The following is a 24707-nucleotide window of genomic DNA, read 5'->3' as shown; positions in this document are numbered from 1 at the left end:
CCTGTGGTATTGATAAGGTGGTGGGTCTCAGGCCCAAAGGGTTAAATTAATTACCCTTGTTTTCCTTTTTCAGTATAAAACAGTTAAGTGTGGTTCACTATAGAGTGACTATCATGAAACATTTTAAACTTTCCCTGAAACACATCAAGAGGACAACCAGTTAATGCATTAGAAAATCAAGTAACCCTTTAATTTGAACAGTTTCCCTCATTCTCTTCTTCTTCTGCACCTACCATCTCCTAATGCTTCACCCCCAGTCTTCCTGTTTAACCAATCAAGCCAGTCTCTTCCGCCTATTTGGCAGCTTCTTACATGAAATATGAGTCAACAGTGTAACACTGTTGCAAAAAAAGCAAACATTCTGGGATGTATTTGCAGGATGTAAGCAAGACACGAGAAGTAATTCTTCCACTCTACTCCACATTGATTAGGACTCAACTGGAGTACTGTGTCCAGTTCTGGGCCCCACATTTCAGGAAAGATGTGAACAAATTGGAGAAAATCCAGAGAAGAGCAACAAAAATTATTAAAGGTCTTGAAAACATGACCTATGAGGGAAAATTGAAAAAACTGGGTTTGTTTAGTCTCGAAAAGAGAAGACGCAGGGACATGATAACAGTTTTCAAGTACATAAAAGGTTGTTACAAGGAGGAGGGAGAAAAATTGTTGTTCTTAACCTCTGAGGATAGGACAAGAAGCAGTGAGCTTAAATTACAGCAAGAGAGGGCTAGATTGGACATTAGGAAAAACTCCCTGTCAAGACGGTTAAGCACTGGAATAAATTGCCTAAGGAAGTTGTGGAATCTCCATCATTGGAGAGTTTTAAGCACAGGTTAGACAAACAGCCATCATGGATGGTCTAGATAACAGTCCTGCCATGAGTGCAGGGGACTGGACTACATGACCTCTCAAAGTCCCTTCCAGTCCTATGATTCTACAAACACTACTATGTCTTCTTCCATGTTAACCTTTATGGCATGCAACATCTTCCCCAACTGATCCACAAGGCCATCATAACCATTCGTCCAAAGCTCTCGAGACTCACCTCTGTGATTCACTTATATCAGCTGATTAAGGGGTCAGACAGGGTTAGCTGGCACTTTGCCCTTTTTAAAATTATAATCAAGTATTTTACTGCATCCCTCTTTTCCCTTGATTCAAGGGTCATTTTCATTGTAAACTCTTCAGGGCAGGAATTGCATCTTCAAATGTTTAACGCTTTGTGCAGTGGAGCTTTGTGGCACTACGGTAATACAAATAATAAAAATAAAGATATAAGCCAAAACATCACTCCCTAGGGGGTCTGTTTCATCCCACAACAAATGCTCTTTTGAGAGAACAACAAAAGATCTGATTTGTAAAATGTTTCTCTTAATAACCGTGGCAGTTTATTTCTAAAAGCAGTATCCAGTGATACATGTTAGGTGTCTGATGGATCTGTTATATGCAAATTCTTACCATTGTAAAAGCGAATCATGCAGCTGAGATCAGAGTTTGCTGCCTCTTCCTGTATTCTCACAAGATCCTCAAAGCCGAGCCCAGCCAAGTACTCGTACACAATCTGAAGGGGTTTCTCTGTGGGCTCCAGCCTCCTAGTAACACAATCCACAAGAAGAAATGAGTTTAGTAAGGACGTAAAAGAATGAATTTTTTTTTATGATAGTTAGAGTGCAAAAAGAGCAACGACTTGGTCTTTCTGCTTCTCTGAAGATATCATATGACAAGGACTCATTCCTAGGGCCTGTGATCCCTAGTTTCAGAAAGATGAACACTTCAAATACTAAATCTGTTGATCACTAAGGACAGGGGGTCACACAAGACCCACCCTGGTGATCATGCATCACCCATGATTCTAATGATTGTCATTCATATCGTTCAGACAGTTTCTGGCTGAGCAGACAACAGAGATACCATGGGGAAGAAAAAAAAGAGCAGCATATCACAAATCAAAAAGGATTTAAAAATTATGCTCCAAAAAGACCATGTACAAAAATGAAAGAAACCCCATTTCAAGGAAGTTCCCTTCCAAATACAGTTGGCAGAAGAGCACATGAGAGAATCCTGTGAGAAGGTTTCTTCAGAGGATTAGAGTGACAAGATAAGTCATTCCCCCTTCTCGAACGATCCCACATCCATGCAGAATTCTCACTCCTAGAGAGCAGAGAGCTCGAAGGATGTTCCCAAAGAAAAAACATCCCATAACTAAAACAGGCAGCAGGAACTACGCTAGGACTAAGAATTTGAAAAAAGAGAAAAGGAGGAGGCGGGGAGGGGGCAAGGTGTCTCTCTAAAACAACAAGCTTCGTGGATTTAAAGGCCAGAAGGGATCATTATGATCATTTCGTCTCACCTCCTACGTAACACAGACTAGAGAATTTCACATGGTAATTTCTGCAAGACCACCATAACTTCTGGTTAAGCTACAGCATGCCTTTCAGAAAGAGACCAATCATGATCTAAAGACTGCAAATGATGAAGAATCCATCACATCCCTAGATAAGCTGTTGATATGATTAATCATCTTAACTTTTAAAAATTCTCATTTCTAATCTGAATTTATCTAGCTTCAACTTCCACCCTTTGGATCCTGTTGTGACTTAGCCCTGGTCTACGCGATGAGTTTAGGTCGAATTTAGCAGCGTTAGATCGATTTAACTCTGCACCCGTCCACATGATGAAGCCATTTTTGTCGACTTAAAGGGCTCTTAACATCGATTTCTGTACTCCTCCCCAACTAAAGGATTAGCACTGAAATCAACCTTGCTGGGTCGAATTTGGGGTAGCGTGGACGCAATTCAACAGTATTGGCCTCCGGGAGCTATCCCAGAGTGCTCCATTGTGACTGCTCTGGACAGCACTCTCAACTCAGATGCACTGGCCAGGTAGATAGGAATAGCCCCGCAAACTTTTGAATTTCATTTCCTGTTTGGTCAGCATGCCGAGCTAGAGCATGGACCGAACGGGAAGTACTGGATCTGATCGCTGTATGGGGAGAGGAATCCGTGCTACTAGAACTCCACTCCACCCCAGAGGACTGCCCAAGCAACAGAAAACTAGCATTTAATAATTTCTGAAGTGATATGTGGCCTTGTTCTTCCCTCCTCCATCACCCTACCCGAGCTACCTTGGCAGTTATCCCCCCATTTGTGTGACAAATTAATAAAGAATGCATGAATTTGAAACAACAATGACTTTATTGCCTCTGTAAGCGGTGATCAAAGGGGGGAGGGGAGGGTGGCTAGCTTACAGGGAAGTAGAGTGAACCAAGAGGGCGGGTTTTGATCAAGGAGAAACAAACAAAACTTTTCACACCGTAGCCTGCCAGTCATGAAACTGGTTTTCAAAGCTTCTCTGACTGCAGCGCGCCCTGCTGTGCTCTTCTAACCGCCCTGGTGTCTGGCTGCGCGTAATCAGTGGCCAGGCGATTTGCCTCAACCTCTCACCCCACCATAAACATCTCCCCCTTACTCTCAGATATAGTGGAGCACAGAGCAAGCAGTAATAACTATGAGAATATTGGTTTCGCTGAGGTCTAACCAAGTCAGCAAACTGCGCTAGCGCGCTTTTAAACATCCAAATGCAAATTCTACCCCCATTCTGAACTTGCTCAGCCTATAATTGAACTGCTTCTTACTACTGTCCATGCTTCATGAGCCATGGGAGCAAAGGGTAGGCACAAGCACGAGGTGCTGCCAGCTGGGACAGCAGCCTGAGGCAGAACCTCCAGCTCACACGATATTCCAGGCAGGACTGAATCTCCATGAGACGAAACTTAAAGAAGAGAATGACCTGGAGTCACTCACATTTATGTCCAGGCGCCCTTGACCAACCTCACCAAGGTCAGCCAGGAGCAGTCAGGAAACGATGACAACGACTAGCAATCACACTGCACCATCTGCTCCCACGATGGCAAGGAGCTGCTGATGTGTAGCAGTGCAGTACCGCATCTGCCAGCAGCACCCAGGAGATATACAGTGACAGTGAGCTGAGCAGGCTCCATGCTTGCCGTGGTATGTCTGCACAGGTAACCCAGGAAAAAAGGCGAGAAACGATTGTTTGCTGTTGCTTTCACGGAGGGAGGGAGGGAGGGGGACCTGATGACATGTACATAAAACCACATACAACAATGTTTTTGCCCCATCAGGCATTGGGAGCTCAACCCAGAATTCCAATGGGCAGCGAAGACTGTGGGAACTGTGGAATAGCTACCCACGGTGCAACACTCCGAAAGTCAGCGCTAGCCTTAGTGCTGTGGAAGCACTCTGCCGACATAATGCGCTTAGTGGGCGGACACACAATCAACTGTATAAAATCGATTTCTAAAACATCGACTTCTATAAAAATCAACCTAATTTCGTAGTGTAGACATACCCTTTGTCTGCCAGCTTAAAGAGCCATCTACTATAATAAATCTTCATCCTTGTTGAAGTGTGAACACCAGAAGAGGACAATACATTCCAGAAGTGGTCTCACCAATGCTGTATACCAAGGTAATACTGCTTCCTTACTACTACTCAACATTCCCCTGCTTAGCAAACATAAAGCACTATGAGCTCATGTTGAGTTGGTTTTCCATTATGACTAAGTCCTTTTCTGAGTTATTCCTTTCTAAATTCCACAGTTCTCCATCTTATAAGCTTGACCTACATTCTTGGTTCCTAGATATATGACACTGTATTTAAGTATATTAAAACTTGTTATACAAGTAAACGCCATTTACCAAGCAATCCAGACAGCACTGTATGACTGACCTATCCTTATTTACCATCCACCAACTTTTGGTGTCATCTGCAAATTTTACCAGCAATGATTTTACATTCACTTCCAGATCACTGATAAATATATTGAATAGAATTGGGTCACAATCATTATATCCCTGTGGGACCTCACTAAGAAATCTCCCATTGTAAATGGGGAAGCCACCCAATTACTTTTCAAGATCTATTGTTTAGCCAGTTTTTGATACATTTAATGTGTTACATTTTGTATAGCAGTAACTATTCATAATGTTATATAGTACAATGCCTTACTAAAGTATGTTATGTTGACAAAATAAATGTGGTAACTTTTAATCTCATCAAAAAACATGATCAAGTTTGTTTGACAAGACCTATTTTCCATAAAACCATGATAATTGGCATTAAATTTACTACAATCATATAACGTGGAAATATAAAGTATTTCATTATTGCTGTAAATTGAATGTGTCATCCAGCTTTGTCTCAAACACAGAACAAACATTTAACGCAACTTTTCTGCAACATTAACAATTTTATTGTCCCCATCTATTAACAGATACCATTGCTATAATTTCTTATGTTCCTGATGTACTGTAAAACATTTTTCTACTGGCCAATTATTTTTCATTAATACATTTAGCTTCTCTTATACGGTGTCTACACTTCATGGCTTAATATACAATCACTACTATCAGCTTCCCTCTCTTTCCGTTTGTCAGATTTTAATTTTTGTTCAAGTTTTTTATTACTGCTTTCACTTCACTTCTTTAACAGGAGTTCTTTTTTAAACTGACAAAGCCTGCTTTATTGATTGCAGAATTGTGCAGATTTGGGGCATCTAGAAAAGTTCTCTTAAACAACTCCCAATCATCATTCACACTGATGTTTAACTTTTTCCTCCCATTCAATTCAGCTCCTAATCAATTTTCAGCTTTAGGAAATTAGCTCTTTTGAAGTGACAGGGTTGAGAGTGTACATATATACATCGGATCAGACTATATTGTTTTATATGTAACAAACGTAACTAGGTTTAAACCTTTGATAGTGCACAAAATGATCCAAACAAATAAAATATCAAAAATCTCAACTCAAAAAACGGACATCCCTAAATGAACAAAACTCTAGTTACAAGTGAATTTGGCTTCTCCTTCAGAAAAAGAGTTACCTTTTCGTAACTGGTGTTCTTCAAGATGTGCTGCTCATGTCCATTCCACTGCAGGTGTGTGTGCTCACCACATGCACCGGAAGTTTTTCCCTCAGTGGTATTCGTAGAGGACAGGCTCTGGTGTCCTCTGGAGTAGCGCGCATATGCGCCGTAAGGGGTGCCACTGGCTCCCCCCAACCCTCAGATCCATCTTGCCAGAAACTCCAACCATGGGGAAGGAGGGTGGGTCATGGAATGTACATGAGCAGCACATCTCAAAGAACACCAGTTACGAAAAGGTAACTGTCTTTTCTTCTTTGAGAGTTTACTCATATCCATTCCATTTTAGGTGACTCCCAAGCAGTACCACCAGAGGCAGATAGGAATTCATGGACGTGTCGACTATAAGACAGCTCTGCCAAATCCAGCGTCATCTCTGGCTTGCTGGGTGACTGCATAATGCGTCGTGAACATGTGTACCAAAGGCATGTCACGGCTCAGCAGATGTCCTGGACAGGGTTGTGCACCAGGAAGGCAGTCGAAGACTCCTGAGCCCTAGTCAAGTAAGCCTTTACTATTGGTGGAGGTACAGCATGCGCCAACTCATAACAAGTATGAATGCAGGTGGTGATCCAATTCGAAATTCTCTGAGAGGACATAGGAAGGTCCTTCATCCTATCAGCTGTCACGATAAAGAGCTGGGTCAACCTGCAGAAGGGCTTGGTGCGCTCGAGGTAGAACACCAGGGCGCACCAGACATTCAGAGTGTGCAGCCACCTCTCCTCATTGGTCGAGCGTGGCTTTGGACAGAAAACCAGGAGGAAGATATCCTGGTTGACATGAAAAGGGGACACCACCTGAGGCAGAAAAGCCAGATGGGGCCCAGCTGGACCTTCTTGTAGACTACCATATACGGTGGCTCCGAAGTGAAGGCTTGTTCTTGAGCATCGATCCTGGTTGGCCCTGTCTATCACACTCATTGGCTGCTGACACAAGCAGTGAATTTGGGGCAGGGTGGGTATAAAGATACTCTTACCCCTTGCTGGGAATGTAGTATTTCTGCTCTGCCCACCTGGAGATGGATGGCAGTGAGGAAGGTGTATGCCACAGGGCCATGGTGATTTTTGCCACCCCCTCATGCACAGGCAATGCCACCCTGGCTGGGGCTGCGGTGCTGAGTACGTGGAACAAAAAGTCCGAGGGCTCTGCCAACTCCTCGGCTTCCAGCCCAAGTTGGAGGGACCCTCTTTAAGAGCTCCTGGTGAGCCTTAACATCGTTCTGGGGAACTGGGTGAGAAGATCTCACTATCGCCTCACTGGGTAAAGACGATGAGGAGGCAGGTATGGATGGGTCTGCCAAATCCGCCGCCTCTGTCGTCAGAGCCTCATGCGAGGCTGGCTTGACCTGGGGAGCCCGCTCCGACTCCACGTCTGAGTCCAAGGGCTGGAGACCATTGCCGACTGTTTGTCAGATGCCCCTGATGCTGACCTAAGCCCCTGAGATAGTTGGGGAAATCCCCAGAGGTTCCAGAGCTGCCAAGGGCAGGCTTCTGTCCCTGTGGCCATGCTGCCACTAGTGGCCCAGTGGGGAATGCCAATGCCCCTGATGGACAGCCCTGGCCCGCAGGCAGGATCACCTCCTCGCTGTCGGAGCCCGAAGAAAGGGATACATGTCTACCCCGATCATGTCAGCCCTGGCCCAGAGCCTCTGCTGAGGATCTGTAAGAGGGTGATGGCTCATGGTGCCGCGAACTTGGTGACGGTCGTCATCATCCAGAGGATCTGCAACTGGACTCCGGCAATCTATGTCTTATGCTTCGGGAGCATGAATGGATCGACCAATGAGTCGGAGACAGTCAATGTGCCCGCAGTAAGCCGTACTGGGGGTCTGGTGACCAGAGGCATGACTCCAGGAATCAGTGTCTCCACCCCGCAGAGCAGTGCCATGCACTGAGCGAGTGGCTTGGGTGCTCCCAGCACTGGGGCTCTGAAGACTGGTGCTGTGCCTCTCTGGGTCTGCACCAGCCCTCTGGCGATTGCCGCCTTGAGCCTGAGGCACGTTGCCTGGAGTCAGTGGAGTGACACCAGGACTCCAGCAAGCCAGCCGGTCCATTGCTCAGGCAAGCTTTGACGAGGCACCTCCTGCAGTGAGGCGCAGTGCTGTACTGATGGAGAACACTGGAAGGGTCTTAAGGCAGGTTTACCCCTTGAACAGGGTACGGTCTTAGCCAGCATGGGCAGCACCAGCAAGGACAGGATGTCTTTCATGGCATGATGGCACCACTAGGTGCCAAGTGCCTCTGCCACTCCCTGGGGTGGAAGGCGGGTCCTGGAGTAGGCTCTGCTGCTCAGCAGGAGGCGGGGCCTGACCTCCATCTGGAGGGGAAGAGCTGTCCCTGTGGGGTCTTTGCTCTCCTCAGGTCCTCTCCTTTCCTCGCGGCCTTTCTTTGCTTTTTAGCCGGACCGCGCTGCTAGGAGCAGAAGCTGCAATGCTAGGAGCAGAGTCCAGCTCTCAGGCCAGAGTAAGGGCTGACTCCACAAGGAGTGCTCGGAGATGAATGTCCCGCTCCTTCTTGGTCTGTGGTCTGAAACTCTTGCAAATGCAACACTTGTCACTAACATGGGCTTCCCCTAAGCACTTCAAGCAGCTTCTGTGGGGATCACTGATTAGTGTAGGTTTCCTGCAAGAGTCACAAGGTTTGAAACCTGAGGACCAGGGCATCCCGTCCCTAAGCTAAGTCCCATTTGGGACTAACAAACTACACCAGGGGTCGGCAACGCTTCAGAAGGGGTGTGCCGAGTCTTCATTTATTCACTCTGATTTAAGGTTTCACATGCCAGTCATACATTTTAACGTTTTACATGGTCTCTTTCTACAAGTCTATAATATACAACTAAACTATTGTTGTATGTAAAGTAAATAAGGTTTTTAAAATTTTTAAGAAACTTCATTTAAAATTAAATTAAAATGCAGAGCCCCCCAGACCGGTGGCCGGGACCTGGGCAGTGTGAGTGCCACTGATAATCAGCTCACGTGCTGCCTTCGGCACACGTGCCATAGGTAGCCTACCCCTGAATTACACTAAAACTATTCTAAGGGAACTATAAAACTAAATATTAAAACAACTAGATACAAAAAAGTTTGCAGCTGGGTACAGTGGAGAAGACTAGGCTTGCTGAGGCAAGAAGACTGTCACTGGCAGTAAGATGAAATTGGTGGGGGGGACAATGTAGCTGCCCTGTATATATCTCAGATGGAAAGATTAAACAAGACAGGTCCTGGGGGCAGCCTTACTTGTATCAAGTGAGTCATGACATGCCCTTCTAGTTTCAATGCAACCAGGACATCTCTAAAATCTATTTAGGTTCTTATATTGCCACCTATCAACTTGGTATCTGAGCACCTATGTGAAAAAAAGGCACAGTGTGGAAATGGATCTCTTCGAACAGCATTGCTCAGCAAACTAGAATTAGATTGGGTGGACTTTCTAAGGGCTTTTGTCTACTCCCAGTAGAACCTTATGAACATTTTAACATCAAGCATATGGAGAAGGCGTCATCAGGATGTACACGCAAGCATCAGGAAAATGTTTATCCATGTAAAAAGCTTTAGTTCAGATTTCCTCCAGAACCTATAACCTGCCACTCAAAAGGCCAATCATGAAGACAACTCACACGTGGAATTGTCTGTAATCATGTTCTCATTCCTTTCCAGGTTTGTGGCAAATAGAAATGTCTTGCCAGACATCTCACTCCCACAGCTACAAGGCTTCAAGGCAGTGTTCCCTCTAATTTTTTACGTCCATGTGCGGAATTAATTTTGTTATGTGCACAACATGGAGGTGATGTGTGGTGATGGTGGGGTCGAGGGGTTCGGAGTGTGGGAAGGTGACTCAGGGCTGGGGCAGAGGGTTGGATGAGGGCTCTGGATGGGGTTGTGGGCTCTGGGGTGGGGCTGGGGATGAGGGGTTCAGGGTGCAGGAGAGGGAAAATGCCATCATGTGAGTACCTCACTCTCCCTCTAACACCACACCTGGAAACACCTGAGGAATAAAGACTGAACGGGGGGGAAAGTGATGGTCTCAGGCTAAGGGACTGATAGTCTGTGTATAAAAACCTGGGAAACCCAAGCTGCAAAGCCAACGCAGGCTGTGCCTTAAGAATCTGCCATCCTGTTTATTACAGAGGGGGAGCATTTGCTAATTCATATCCTACCTATCTAGTATGTTAAGCTCAGTTTTCAGTTTTATTTACTAGGTAACCTGCTGTGATCTGTTTGCTATCACTTAAAATCTATCCTTTTGTAGTTAATAAACTTATTTTATGTTTTAAGCCAAACCAGTGTGCATTTGATTAAGGTGTCTGTGGAAAATCTCAGCTTGATTACCACAAGTGTGCATGGTCCTCTTCACATTGAGGGAGAGGTTGACCGGGGTTTAAACCCATATACTGGCCAGATTTGACCAGGGCAGGATGGTACTGCTCTGGGGGCCTAGGCTGGTGGTTAAAGAGCCTGCATGTGACTGCAGCTGGGTGCATCCCTACCTGTGTGAATCCTGGTGAAAGTGCAAGCTTGGAGGGCTTTGCAACTTGTCACAGTAGCAGAGTGTGAGAGGGAGCGAAGCCGAGGGGCCAGAGGGCTCAGTGCTAACCCAGGTCCAGGTGGCACCCTGCGGGGGGGGGCCTCATCACGGGGTTTTCTGAAATATTTTGTAGGGCTATCAAGCAATTTAAAAAATTAATTGCAATTAATCACACGGTTAAACAATAATAGAAAACCATTTATTTAAATATTTTTGGATGTTTTCTGCATTTTCAAATACATTGATTTCAATTACAACACAGAATACGAAGTGTATAATGCTTACTTTATATTTATTTTTTATTACATATATTTGCACTGTAAAAAACAAAAGAAATAGTATTTTTCAATTCACCTAATATAAGTACTGTAGTGAAATCTCTATCATGAAAGTGCAACTTAAAAATGTAGAATTACGTATAAAAAAAACTGCATTCAAAAATAAAACCATGTAAAACTTTAGAGCCTACAAGTCCACTTGTCAGCCAATCGCTGAGACAAACAAGTTTGGTTACAATTTGCAGAAGATAATGCTGCCCGCTTCTTGTTGACACTATCACCTGAAAGTGAGAACAGGCATTTGCATGGTACTGTTGTAGCCAGCCTTGCAAGATACACTATAGATTCATATGTCTATTCATGCTTCAATCACCATTCCAGAGGACATGCATCCATGCTGATGATGGTTTCTGCTCGATAATCGAGAGCAGAGCGGACTGACGCATGTTCATTTTCACCATCTGAGTCAGATGCCACCAGCAGAAGGTTGATTTTCTTTTTTGGTGGTCTGGGTTCTGCGGTTTCTGCATCTGAATGTTGCTCTTTTAAGACTTCTGAAAGCATGCTCCACATCTCATCCATCTCAGATTTTGGAAGGCACTTCAGATTCTTAAACCTTGCGTTGAGTGCTGTAGCTATTTTTAGAAATCTCACACTGGTACCTTCTTTGCATTTTGTCAAATCTGCTGTGAAAGCGTTCTTAAAATGAACACCATGTGCTGAGTCATCATCCGAGACTGCTATAACATGAAATATATGGCAGAATGTGAGTAAAACAGAACAGGAGACCTACAATTCTCCCCCAAGGAGTTTAGTCACAAATTTAATTACAGCATTATTTTTTTAATGAGCATCATCAGCATAGAATCATGTCCTCTGGAATGGTGGCCGAAACATGAAGGGGCCTACAAATGTTTAGCATATCTGGCATGTAAATACCTTGCACCACTGGCAACAAAAGTGTCATGCAAACTCCTGTTCTCACTTTCAGGTAGGGTGATCAGATGTCTCAATTTTTGGGTCTTTTTGGGTCTTTTTCTTATAGAGACTCCTATTAACCCCTCACACCCCCACCCCCGTCCCGATTTTTCACACTTGCTGTCTGGTCACTCTACTTTCAGATGACATTATAAATAAGAAGCAGGCTGCAGTATCTCATATAAATATTAATTAACTAAGTGATTGGCTGAACAAGAAGTAGGACTGAGTGGACTTGTAGGTTCTAAAGCAGAGGTGGAGAACCTTTTTACTAGCAGAGGCCATTGACACACAGAAAAAATTAGTCACGGGCCACACACAGCCCTGCAGGGGGAGGCACAGAGGCTTGGGGCTTCCCCCGCACAGTGGGGTAAGCCAGCACTTGCAGTTCCAGGCCAATGGGGGGAGGGCGGTGGCTCGGGTCTTCGCCCAGGAGCCAAGGTGGGGCCAGAAATGAGGGATTCAGGGTGTGGGAGCGGGCTCCGGGCTGGGGTAGGGGGTTGGGGTGCAGGAGGAGGTGATGGTTCCGGCTGTGGGTGCAGGCTCTGGGGTGGGGCTGGAGATGAGAAGTTTACGGTGCAAGAGGTGGTTCGGGGCTGGGAGGGAGTTAGGGTGATGGAGAGGGTTCTGAACTGGGGCAGGGGGTTAGGGTGCCGGCTCTGAGAAGGAGTTTGGGTGCAGGAGGGGGCTCAGGGCTGGGATTCGGGTCAAGGGTCTGGAAAGGAGTTTGGGTGCAGGAGGCCCCCCACTATAGAAAGGATGTGGACAAATTGGAAAGAGTCCAAAAGAGGGCAACACAAATGATTAGAGGGCTGGGGCACATGATTTATGAGGAGAGGCTAAGAGAACTGGGTTTACTTAGTCTGCAGAAGAGAAGAATGAGGGGGGATTTGATAGCAGCATTCAACTACCTGAAGGGGAGGTTACAAAGAGGATGGAACTGGGCTGTTCTCACTGATGGCAGATGAGAAAACAAGGAGCAATGGTCTCAAGTTGCAGTGAGGGAGGTCCAGATCGGATATTAGGAAAAACTATTTCACTAGGAGGGTGGAGAAGCACTGGAATGGGTTACCAAGGGAGGGGGTGGAATCTCCATCCTTAGAGGTTTTTAAGGCCTGGATTGATAAAGCCCTGGCTGGGATGATTTAGTTGGTGTTGGTCCTGCTATGAGCGGGGGTTGGACTAGATGACCTCCTGAGGTCTCTTCCAACGCTAATCTTATATGACTCTATGATAGGGCAGGGGTTAGGGTGCGGGGGCTAGGAGTGTGTTTGGGGTGTAGGAGAGGGTGAGGGGTGTGGGCTCTGGCTGGGTGGCACTTAACTGAGGTGGTTCCTGGTTGGCAGCGCAGCAGGGCTAAGGCAGACTCCCTGCCTGCCCTGACCCCACGCTGCTCCTGTAAGCAGCTTGCAAGTCTGGTCCCAAGGCAGAGGGGCAGCCAGGGGGTCTGCACGGTGCGTGCTGCCTGCACCTGCAGGCACCGCCCCCACAGCTCCCATTGGCGGTGGTTCCCAACCAACAGAAGCTGTGGAGCCGCCACTGGCAGTTTCCAAGCCGAGGGGAGGGGAGGGACAAGGGGGAACAAGGCACAGGGCTTCCAGCCGATGGCACGGAGACTTGTTGCAGGCTGGATTAAAAACAATCAGCGGGCCAGAGGTTCCCCACCCATGCTCTAAAGTTTTTAATTGGGTTTGGTTTTTTTGAGTGCACTTATGTAACAACAACAAAAAAAGTCTACATTTGTAAATTACACTTTCATGATAAAGAGATCGCACTACAATACTTGTATGAGGTGTATTGAAAAATACTATTTCTTTCATCATTTTTACAGTGCAAATATTTGTAATAAAAATAATATAAAGTGAGCACTGTATACTTTGTATTCTCTGCTGTAATAGAAAGCAATATATTTGAAAATGTAGGAAAACATCCAAAAATATTTATTAAATTTCAATTGGTATTCTATTGTTTAACAGAGCGATTAATCATGATTATTTTTTTTGAGTTAATCATGAGTTAACTGCAATTAATTGACAGCCATATTATTTTGTAGTCCCTCTGAGCAACACCCAGGACCATGTGTTCAAGATGAGCATATCGAGATGGGGAGAGGAACCACTTCCCGCCCCAGCTCACCTCCACTCTGCCTCCGCCTCCTACTTGAGCACACCACTGCCGCTCCGCTTCTCCCTCCCCGACTTGCCGCTATCAATCAGCTGTTTGGCCCGGCAAGCTTGTTGGGGGGGAGATGCGAAGTGCTGGCGGCGTGCTCAGGGGAGGAGGCGGAGATGAGCTAGAGCGGTTGCTCTGTGCCCCGTTACTTGCTGTGGCCCTCCCTGGCCCCCCCCCCCAAGCTCACCTCCATTCCGCCTCCTCCCACAAGCACAGAAGTTGGTGAGAGAACTCCCACTGTCTCTGTGGTCCCTATGGGCTTATTCCGGAAGAGTTTAGCCTCCTGTCCTGACAGGGGCCTGTCTTCTCCTCCAAGGAGGTATATCTGTAGTGGCGGGTAGGGGGGAACCCAGGCCTGCCCTCTACTCCGGGTTCCAGCCCAGGGACCCTAATGGCAGCAGTGAATGAACTTTCACTGAACAATGAACTTTCACTGCCAGAGCTGCTACATTTCCCTGGGCCACTTCCCCACAGCTCTCCCGCTTCTCTCTCTTAACACCTTCTTCACCCGCTCCCTTTCCAGTGGCTTGAGTGTGTCTTCATTACCCAGCCCTTCAGCCGCACTTCCTCTCCTCTAATTCCCTGGCTCCCTTTGGCCTGACCAGAGTGAACGCTTCTATAGTATCAGAGGGGCCTTAATTAGAGTCAGGTGTTCATATTAGCTTAACAGCCTCACCTGACTCTTTGCAGGTTAATTGAAATCAGCTGTTCTCATTAGCCTAACAGCTTCAACTGACTCCTTGCACACTAATGGTAGTCATGTGTCCACCCTAGCCTGGAGCAGCCCCTGCTCTGCTCAGTCAGGGAACAGAAAACTCCTTATCCAGTGGCCAGTATATCTGCCTTCTACTACTCTGCTGTACCCAACTAGTCTGAGGCTATCGCTCATTAGATATATATATTTAGAGAGAGAGAGAGAGAGAGAGAGAGAGAGAGAGAGAGAGAGAGAGAGACTTTCCTTTCCCTCCTTTGTGAAAGGGACTCAAAGAAGGAGAGAGGCCCAGAAGAATGCAGAGTTTTAGACTGCTTTGCTTTCTGTAGAGAGGTCTCTGAGTCCAAAAGAGATTCTCTCTAATGCAGGGTAGGTTCTCATCTTTTTTTTTTTTTTTGACCTGATGATGAGATCTGGAAGCCTTGAGCTAGAGTAGACCTACAGATATCCACCCATAACACAGATTATTCACTGAATAATTGTCATCAAAGACTACCGGGAACCTATGCCCCATCAGGACCATGCCCTTGCTCACTAACATTCACCTTCGGGAAGAGAGTCAGCCAGGATACAGATCTTTTTCCAAAGCTTGACCTGTTCTTGGGCAAATGAGGCCTGTTAGTCCACAACACAAAGGGCTCCAGCTATAAAATGGCAAATGCTTCATCCAAAGCAATTCCAGTGTTGATGCTCAAGGGATGGTCTAGACAATATTTGGTCCTGCCATGAGGGCAGGGGACTGGACTCGATGACCTCTCGAGGTCCCTTCCAGTCCTAGTGTCTATGAGTTCTGAGGCACATTGCATTGTATCTGTCTTTCCTCTGGCCAACCACATCCCAAGTATAAAGCTTGCATGGGACACTGGGGGCAGGAGACAGACAGTAGTGTCCTCAAGGAAGATGTCCTTTTTCTCTATGACCTCCAAGATAGGGCAGCAGAGGTGGTTGTGTGTGTGGAGCGGGGGATGTCTGTCACGCTGCTTCAGTTGGTGAAAGAGAGGCACTGGGCTTCTGGCCTATCCATCTTTCAATCGTGGCTTCTGCATATTCCTGGACTGGCAACTTTGGCAGCCTTTTCAGCAATGGTGGACAAGTCGGATTCTAATACACAAAATCATCATCCTGCTGCTCTTTCACCACGGAAATGTATTTGGCATCAGGATGTCCCACAGACTCCTCAATCGCTTCATTGTCCTAATCAGCTCCATTGCCTCCACATGAGGACCTGGGGTTAGCAAGATGATGAGGTAGCCTGGAACATCAACAATACTCTGGGATGCAGAGACATTGGATGTGCTGAGACCCATGGAGCAAAAGGCACAAAGAGCCAACTCAAGGAGGGTGTTAGTATTGCTGCAAAATGCTCTGGCTACACCAAGTGATTCAAAGATGCCAAACTCAGGGCGAGAGGGAAGCATCAAGGCATCACTGCAGCCTCAAGGCAGACTTTGAGATGTGTTGGCCTGACTTGCCCAGGTCCCCAAACAAACCCTATCACTTAAGCTTCCTGGCTGTGACTGAGAAAGGGAAATTGACGCCCTATATCTTGACATAAGCTACTTGAAGCCCGAACTCCACCAGTGATGCCTTAGAGTGCAGTGGGGAGGCAATGCCTCATCAGCTGAGTCATAGGTTAGTGCCATCTGCAGCAAGTGCCAAGGCTTGGAGGGAGTCAAAAACAGCACATGGCAGAGATATTTTGATGAACTTAGCAAGAAGTCGGGCCTGTGTTGATAAAGGTGGCACCCAGACAAAGTCCTGTGGACTAAATCTGAAAGCAACTTCTACTGGGAAATGTGCAGCTGAAGAGATTGTACTCGTGCATGGTCTTTCCTACACAGAGTACAGTACAGATCGAGAGCTAGTGTAACTGGGGAATAACCCAGCAATTTACTGGGAATATCTGCCCCCAACTTGTGTGTGCTGTCAGCCCTCCGGTCTAGTCTCATGAGCACCATATCAGCAAGTGAAGGGGCTCAAGCTTATGCTGGAGGTTTCTCCTCGGAAACATTCTGGACTTGTGTTGGACTTGCACAATTCCCAGGGGATTGCCCTGAGGAAGACTTGGAGGCATTCCCCATGATAGTTGAGTGTTTACAGTAACATCTCTAGACATTCCCCACACTACCCTGTATAGCATGCCTCATTCAGACACTTGTACTGTGCTCTGCATTATAGAAGTTCTTCTGCAGCACAGATTTTTGTCTGATGCTGCTAAGTGGTATCGCCTCCTCCCAAGGGGTCAAGGCAGTAGGTGACATCCAAAAAGAGGAAAGAAAACAGATGAAAGAAATACAAAACAAAGAGCTAAAAACTTGGGGCAGTAGGAGGATTTCAGGATGAAGCTTGTTGAATTGCTAAAGGCACTGAGAGGGTAGCAAGTGTGAGAGTAGGACTCGCTGCAATCAGTTTAAAGCTCAGGGCTGGGTTTCAAAGTATCATTCACGAGACCAATTAACTAAGGGCTTGGCTACACTCGAAACTTCAAAGCACTGCCATGGGAGCGCTGCCGTGGGAGCGCTTTGAAGTGCGAGTGTGGTCACAGCGCGTACTCCACCTCCTCATGGGGATGAGCTGCGCTCCCAGCGCTGCGACACTGTTTACACTGGAGCTTTACAACGCTGTATCTTACAGCGCTCAGGGGGGTGTTTTTTTCACACCTCTGAGCGAGAAAGTTGCAGCGCTGTAAAGCGCCAGTGTAGCCAAGCCCTTAGCTATTTAACTGGCCACAAATCAAAGGGAAGTAATGCCGCAAAACAACAAGAAAAGAGAGGCTAGAACAAAAGTTCAAACGGGGAATTAAAACACAATCTCTTACGACTGCTCCAACAATGCGTCTTCACATCCTAACTTTATTAGGGCTTTGGGGTAAAGGGTCTGTGCTTTTCTCTAAGTGATGAAAGATCACTACAGAACTAAGCAATGAGCCACTAAAAGCAATTTCATATAAACATTTCACCGAATAAACACAATTTATCAGCTGCATCCACGGCTCCATGCCAACAGCTACATATATCCTTACTGTAACTGAGCTATGCCTGGTTCCCGCAACTCAGACACATAGCAAGAAAAACTCGCTAAGTGAAGGGAGAGCTCCACTACAAGTCTAGTCTTACTCACCTCACTATTACGATGCAATACAGAAGAGGATGGCACTGTCCTCCTTTTCCTGTATCAACATGCTGAATGCTCTGTATTCTCAGCACCCAATGCACAACAGCAGAAAAACCTGGGAGCCAAATCCAGAGCTTGCAAAAGTGAGTACAACATCACTGAATTCATTGAAACTGCATTTGCTCACAGGATGGAAAAGGAAGCCAGATTTTTATTATAAATCCTCTTTTTAGACAAATTTTCAATTTTCAAAGAGAATATTTTGGCTTGAAAAACTGCCATTTTCATAGAACAGAATTGTTTCTGAAAATCTGAAGAAACTGATCAAACTTTACAAAACTCCATTTTCAAGATTTCATAGCCAGAACCTTACTTAAACTGTATTACACACTAGTATATATGCATCTCAAATCTCATAAATAAGGAACTAGCTTTCATCATCAATACTTGGTTTTCCATCATGAATTCCAGTGTGTAAAACTTTCTATGCCAAAACCACAACAAGACTTGTAACCTGACAACATGTAGTAGAGACCTGGCCTGACATGAGCAATTAACATCTGGAGGGAGGCCTCATTTCTTGGACAACAGAATTAGGACGGTAAACAGATCATTAGGTTGAAAAAGACAAAGTTTGAGCCAGCTAAAATAAGACGGAGAACACCCAGGGACCATTTATTGACAATGGACAAAATAATTCAGGATGTAGAGATGAGGTAAAGACTAGGTCAAGTGAGGACAATGCATGGACAGAGCATGTTGCACAGGGACTGGAACCTGCAAAGTAACCAAGCCAATTCAAAAACATATGATGCAATGTAAAGTGTAAACATATATAAAGGAAGCGTTTTTCTGTGCAACTCTGGATGTATGGTACATACTATATCCACCCCTACACTTGAGTCTGATCAACATAGCTTTGCTGTATGACAAATAAAGGAACCTGAGTGACTAAATCTGGAGTCAAACTGAGTTTTTTGAATCCAAGAAAACTGGATAAAGTGAGCAAGGTATTCTGGATAAGCTGAGTGGAAAAGGTCTCAGAGGGAATCCAACACTACAGCAGAAAAACTATTAAAAGATTAGAACAACAAGACTCCAGTCTTTTAAGCATTCTAAGCAAGCAATTTGTGCAGGAAAAGTTTCTATTGCAGTGAATTTGTGCAGAGTTTGGCCCCTGCAAAACTTGTACATAAAATTTTATCAGCTGTCATGTCACAGTTCTCTCCTCCTTCATGTTTCCACACTTCTCCCTAGATAAAACCATATCTGGGATCTCAGGAACTCAGATGTTCTGTAGACCCAACCTATGCTGAGTGAGCTATGCTACCTTGAGCGTTAATCCATGCTGAGAGGCTGTGAAGGAGCTATAAGGAACATAGATTTACTTTTGAACTGAGGCAATTGGAAGCATCAAGCATCCTTCAGCTCATGAAGTCATTATACGATAAGTAATTCAGTACACACAGTTTTGCACACTTATAACTTATTGTGAAGAAAAAACTTCAGTGTATAATTTATGCAAATAATACTATCAAAAATTCTTAGTGATGCAAAGGACACCCAGTCTTTCCTCCCATCCGTCAATGACTTTCCCAAACACACTAAAGTCTAGGGCCCTAGCAGTGGAACTTTTACCAGGAACTGGAAAAGTGCTCCAAAGTGCCATGCCTCTCCCCATGCATCTTAGAAGAACCACATGGCCACTGGGACAAGTGTGGATTAAAGACTCTCATTTTAGCTCTGTCAGTGAAAAGGAGTGGCAGGTTTACATGCTGAAATCCAAAGTCCACTGGAGGCAATACAGAGTCTAAATCCAAAAGGACGCTATGGCTTGTAAAGCTATGAGGAATCCATGACCTTCTCAGCACAAAGTTTGTGCATGTTAAACTTTATGAACTGAAGTCTATTTTCAGCGCATAATAACCTAAGGCACAACACTTTAAACACTGAAGTCAAGTTTTCTGTAAATAAAACTTTATAGCTTAAGTCTATTTATACTCTTAGCATACTTTGCAATTCATTTTTAAAGGGATATTCCCAGTGAAAAAGCATTGATTTATAAAGTTACTAAGTCATGACCATCACAAAAGTACATACCAAGAGCATTTCAATTAACAAAATGTAGATGTCAAGATACAGAAATGATCACTGAAGGTAACTTAAAGAGAGATTATACATTCTCAAGAAAATTTACACTTGTGAACATTCACATTAGACATTTCCATGACCTTAACTCTGGCCCTTTTTGTCTGTGGTCTTTTTTTGGTGAAGATATTTAAATAATTTGTCAACAAATATGCTATCATTTAGGATGCCAGTTTTATAAAGATGAATAAAGCATAGTATAATAAGATAATATATACTGGGAGTAAAATTTAATCCTTTATATGGAAAAAGATGCAACCTTATATAAACAGGGACAGTTCTCATCCCAGGGCATATTCCATGTCCAACTAGAAGTTCCCAGAAGTTAAACTCAGAGGAAACACTCTTCACAGAGGAGGTGCTTCTAGTGGAATTATCAGTCAAACTCTCCCAGACAAAACACCAGTGAGTGTTTCCTATCTGAGCATAACAGCTTCAGTCCATAAATTACAGCATTATATGCTCAGAGCTGGGTCCATCTGCCACACAGAACCCCTTCGCTGACCCATGACTTGAGCTCAGGTGATCATGTAAATAATCGCTTACATTGGAAAAAGTTAAGATGTTGGTTTAATTAGTGCAAATTAAACTAAAGCTACAGTGCAAGTAGGAATAATAAAAGAAACAAAGATTATTTTAAAATGGGCTTTGCAGTGAGTCTGAAGCCTAGTATTCAGCTTGAGTTAGATTTGCCTATAGAACCTTCTACCAGCACAAACGCTTATGACAATTGTCAGTAGCCCAAAAAATGATTAGCAGGAAAGACAAATACGGTCAAGAAGCCAAGTCTCAATTAAACATGGTCTCAGAAATACGCATGCATAAGGAATAGGTGCCCACAAAGTTCTGTGATTTTGTTTATATTAAATATCGTATAAATAAAACTCAGTCTCTGTGTATGTCTCACCAGTCATCTTAATTAATCTCTAAATAGCCATCAAAGAACAAGCCTGTTATTAGTGACTAGTGCATCTTGTACCCAAAATTAATCATAAGGCTATACCTGCCTACTTCAAATCAGCCCTACTCTCATTCACACTCATTTGCATACCGCAAGAAAGCACTGCCCTCCATCCACTTTTGGAATTGGATTTACCTTTTCCTTCTGTCCTTACCTGACCAGGTCTCCATGGAGCTGCAAATAGAGGTTCTCCCTACCCTCTCCATCACAGATCTCAGATGCCAGGGTATCCACCGTACAAAGGACCAAGTGCAGGTCAGAAGAGGTTGAAGTTGCAGAGTCTGCTCCATAAATGTATACACAGCCTCGCCCAACATCCTCTTTCAGCCATTCTCTCTCACGGGAGCCAAACCGACTCCTCCTGTTCAAGAAATTTCTGCTCCCATTGCGCTTCATGTTCCTCTAAATGATATCAAAAGTAGATGGTTAGCTGCTGGTACAAAGACTGAAATCCAATAGATTGCCCACTGCTTTCCTTCTCCAACACCTCCAATGACCAGCCATGTATAATTTCCACCTCTCACTCACCTCTCCTTCTGCTTCCCTAAATTCCCCTCATCCCTCATGGGTTGCAGTCATCCAAACAGCTGCTTACTCCTGGGGGAATTCTGCGCCACTACACGTGCACAGAATTCATGTCCCCTCCAGATTTCTTTGCTTCTCTGCATAAAAATGACTTTCTGACAGGGAAGCAAAGGGAAGCTGCAAGAGCAATCACGCACCACTCCCTACCTGCACAGGTTCATCGTTTCAAGCACCTGGAGCAGTCGACAGAGGTAAATCACTGCAAGGCTGGGAACACCCCATCCAGTGGCTCCCACACTGAGCCGAGATCAACTGCTAGCCCTGACTGGCCTGGAGGCAGGAGAAGATGGGACTTCCTCTTCCCCTGCAAGGAGTGGCTCGGGCTGTGTCAGACCCACCCCCAGAATCCTCCCCCAGCTGCAGGAAACTCAGCATCTCCTCACGCTTCCTACCCCCATCGTGCCTCTGCTGTGTGGGGGAGGGGTCACTGTATGGGGAACTGCTCCTCCATCCACCCAAGCCCCATGCAGCTAGACATACCTATCCAGAACCCCACTAGCCCTCCATACCTGAACCTCACCCCACTGAACCTCAACCCCTGCATCTGGAGTCCCCCTGCATCCAGACCACCCCCCACTGAGGTTCCTGTACTCAAATACCCACCCTGACAAGTCCAACCCCCCTGCACCACCCTGAGCCCCCACATCCAGACCCTCATGCCACTGACCCCCAACTAGCTGCACCCAGACTCCTACCCCACCAAGTCCCACCCCCTTCAGCACTGCAGACCCTTCCGCTGATCCCCAACCACTTTCACCTGGAAGCCGCTGCAGAGTTCCATTGCCCCTGCACCTGGAACCCCCCACAATGAGCCTTTGTGCATACAGATGCCCCCACCCCCCCAACTGCCCAGACTGTCCCAAACAGAATCCTCTCACCCCACACTGAGCCCCTCCACACTTGGATCCTGCCTGCCCAACAGGTGTGCCTAGCACAGAGGGGCAGGGCCCCAGGGTGTTTCTGGGGTACACTCAGTCCTTGTGCTGTGTCAGGGTTGGGTGCAGCCTCGTCATTGAGTCCTTGTCCTGGGCATGGGGGATGGGGAGGGTGCAAGGTGATCTCCAACCTTCGTATAGCCACTGGCCTGTGATACCCACTGCCGTACTGAAGCCTCTGCATTTATTTATTGACAAATAAAGCTTGCAGAATTTTAAAATATTATGTGCAGAATTTTTAATTTTTTGGCACCGAATACCATCAGGCATAATAGCTGAGGACAATACATGTGAGAAGACTGCATAAACTAAGGTAAGGCTGGGAGTGGCCCCTGGATTGTGCTTGGAAAGCATCTGCAACACCCTGTATCTCTATGATTTGGAAACATCCTTCACCTCTTTGGATCTCACCCATTATTAAAGAGACATAAAATTAGCACGAAAATTAAACCACAGATGGGACCAAATCCTCTATCCCACCTGACTGGTTTGACACTCTGATGATTCAACAACAAGGATTCACTAGAATACGGAATTGTCTCCTTAACGACATGCTCCTTAAAGTCATGCTCCTTCCCTCTTTCCTAGAAATACAGCTCTACCCAGGGCTGACCAGATGGTGCGGGGGGAGGGAGGAAGGCAATTGTATCAAGGCCCCAAGTCCAGGGCTCCCCACAAAATGTCTAATGTCCCAGCCCGGTCAGGACTGACTTCAAACTGGGGATCGTGCAGCTCAGCCGGGTGGCCGGCAAGACAAAGTATACGTTGATAGATGAACAAGACATCCCATTAGTGGAGAGTTACTCTTCTGAGGCTCGGATAAAGGTAGATGCTGATGGAAATGGTGCTAAAATATTTGCTTATGCTTTTGAAAAAAACAAAGGAAGGGGATCTGGGCGTCTGCTGCACGAGCTACTATGGGAGAGGCACCGGGGAGGGATTGCCCCAGGATTTCAAGTGGTGCATCTGAACGCAGTGACGGTGGACAACCGACTGGACAATCTGCGTTTAATCCCATGGGGATGGAGATCCAAAGCTGAAGACGCTTCTAGTAAACAAAGTCTGTACTGGCTGGCAATCCAGCAGCTTCCCACAGATCCAATAGAAGAGCAGTTTCCTGAGCTGAATGTAACGTGGTATTACAACGCTAATGGGGATGTTGTGGAGGAAGAGGAAAATTCATGCACATACTATGAATGTCACTACCCCCCAGGCACAATGACTGAAAAACAGTTATGTGAATTCAATATATGTGGCCGATGCCAGGTAGCAAGGTACTGTGGGTTTCAGTGCCAGCAGAAGGACTGGCCTGCTCACAAGAAGCACTGTCGGGAGAAGAAACGAACCTTCCAGCAAGAGCTCGGACCAGAACGATGACCAGGTGGCACAGGCCTCTCAGCAGCAGGATTCCTTCTCAAAGGCATTGGACTCTTGCTTTTGCACAGTAATGACAGACTGCTTATTGAAGCCAAAGGCACTGAAGAAGACAAACCCTGTGATGCTTGAGTAGAACAGCTGACTGGACTAAGCCAGCTCTGACTGGTGCTGTGGAAAGGGATTGGGTCTTCCCTGCCAGTATTATATTCTCAAGCAAAAAGACTACTGTGGAGGCTCCAAGCAGGAAGCTTCTCATTATTTATATGTTAATATGTTTGTAAACTCATGTACAGTTTTTTGTTAGAAATTCTCAATAGGACTCATTTACTGTAATGTTTAGATGAGAACACATTGTTGGCCTACCAGCAAAAAAACTGTCATGTAAAAAAAACCCAAAAAACAAACCCCTGAAATGGCAGAGTGTGGAGCTCCAGTGAACATTATGTACTAAGGCTCCAAATTTCTCTTGAGGGGCCTAACTCTACCACTACTGCTAACAAGGAAGTGCCCTAAAAGCATCATGGCTCAATTCAAATCTCACTACGCGAGCTCTTCATTCCACAGCAGATGTTCAAGCTCATAATCTGTGAAGAGTGAAGGCCACTGCTCCAAATGGACATGCCCTAAACCTATCACAATAAAGTGTTAGGCAAATCAATATTGCATTGTAAAACAAATATTTTTCTCGCTCCGCCTCAGAGTCCCAAGTACCAGATGCATATTCCACATGGCAAAGTAATTTTTACAATAGTTTATCACTTCAACAGTCAGTGCTGTCAACTAGATTTTCCTCTATTAGGGGGAGAGAGAGGTTCATCACAGTAACTAAGGGCTTGGCTACACTTGAGAGTTAGTGCTGGTGGTGGTTTTACAGCGCTGTAACTCACTCCCCGTCCACACTGGCAAGGCACATACAGCGCTGTATCTCCCTCGCTACAGTGCTGCATGTACTCCACCTCGATGAGAGGAATAAAGAGAACA

At 45.6% G+C, this 24707-nt stretch overlaps 1 protein-coding gene and 1 pseudogene across 6 annotated transcripts in view; one reads left to right on the top strand and one right to left on the bottom strand.

Moving 5' to 3' along the window:
• Nucleotides 1-24707, bottom strand: part of PHLPP2 (PH domain and leucine rich repeat protein phosphatase 2) — a 147161-nt gene that overhangs the window by 111677 nt on the left and 10777 nt on the right. For all 6 annotated transcript variants that reach the window (XM_030581528.1, XM_030581524.1, XM_030581529.1 and 3 more), the window contains exons 2-3: nucleotides 20984-21231; nucleotides 1459-1592 (exon numbers count right to left, since the gene is read on the bottom strand). In XM_030581528.1, coding sequence (XP_030437388.1) covers nucleotides 1459-1592; nucleotides 20984-21231 — 382 coding nt within the window. The remainder of the gene's footprint in view (nucleotides 1-1458; nucleotides 1593-20983; nucleotides 21232-24707) is intronic.
• Nucleotides 22446-23987, top strand: LOC115660248 (annotated as a pseudogene).

This window comes from Gopherus evgoodei, chromosome 12 (genome assembly GCF_007399415.2).
Source record: "Gopherus evgoodei ecotype Sinaloan lineage chromosome 12, rGopEvg1_v1.p, whole genome shotgun sequence".
Taxonomy (NCBI): Eukaryota; Metazoa; Chordata; order Testudines; family Testudinidae; genus Gopherus; species Gopherus evgoodei.
The sequence above is the reverse complement of the archived record's forward strand: the minus strand, read 5'-3'. Positions and strand labels throughout refer to the sequence as shown.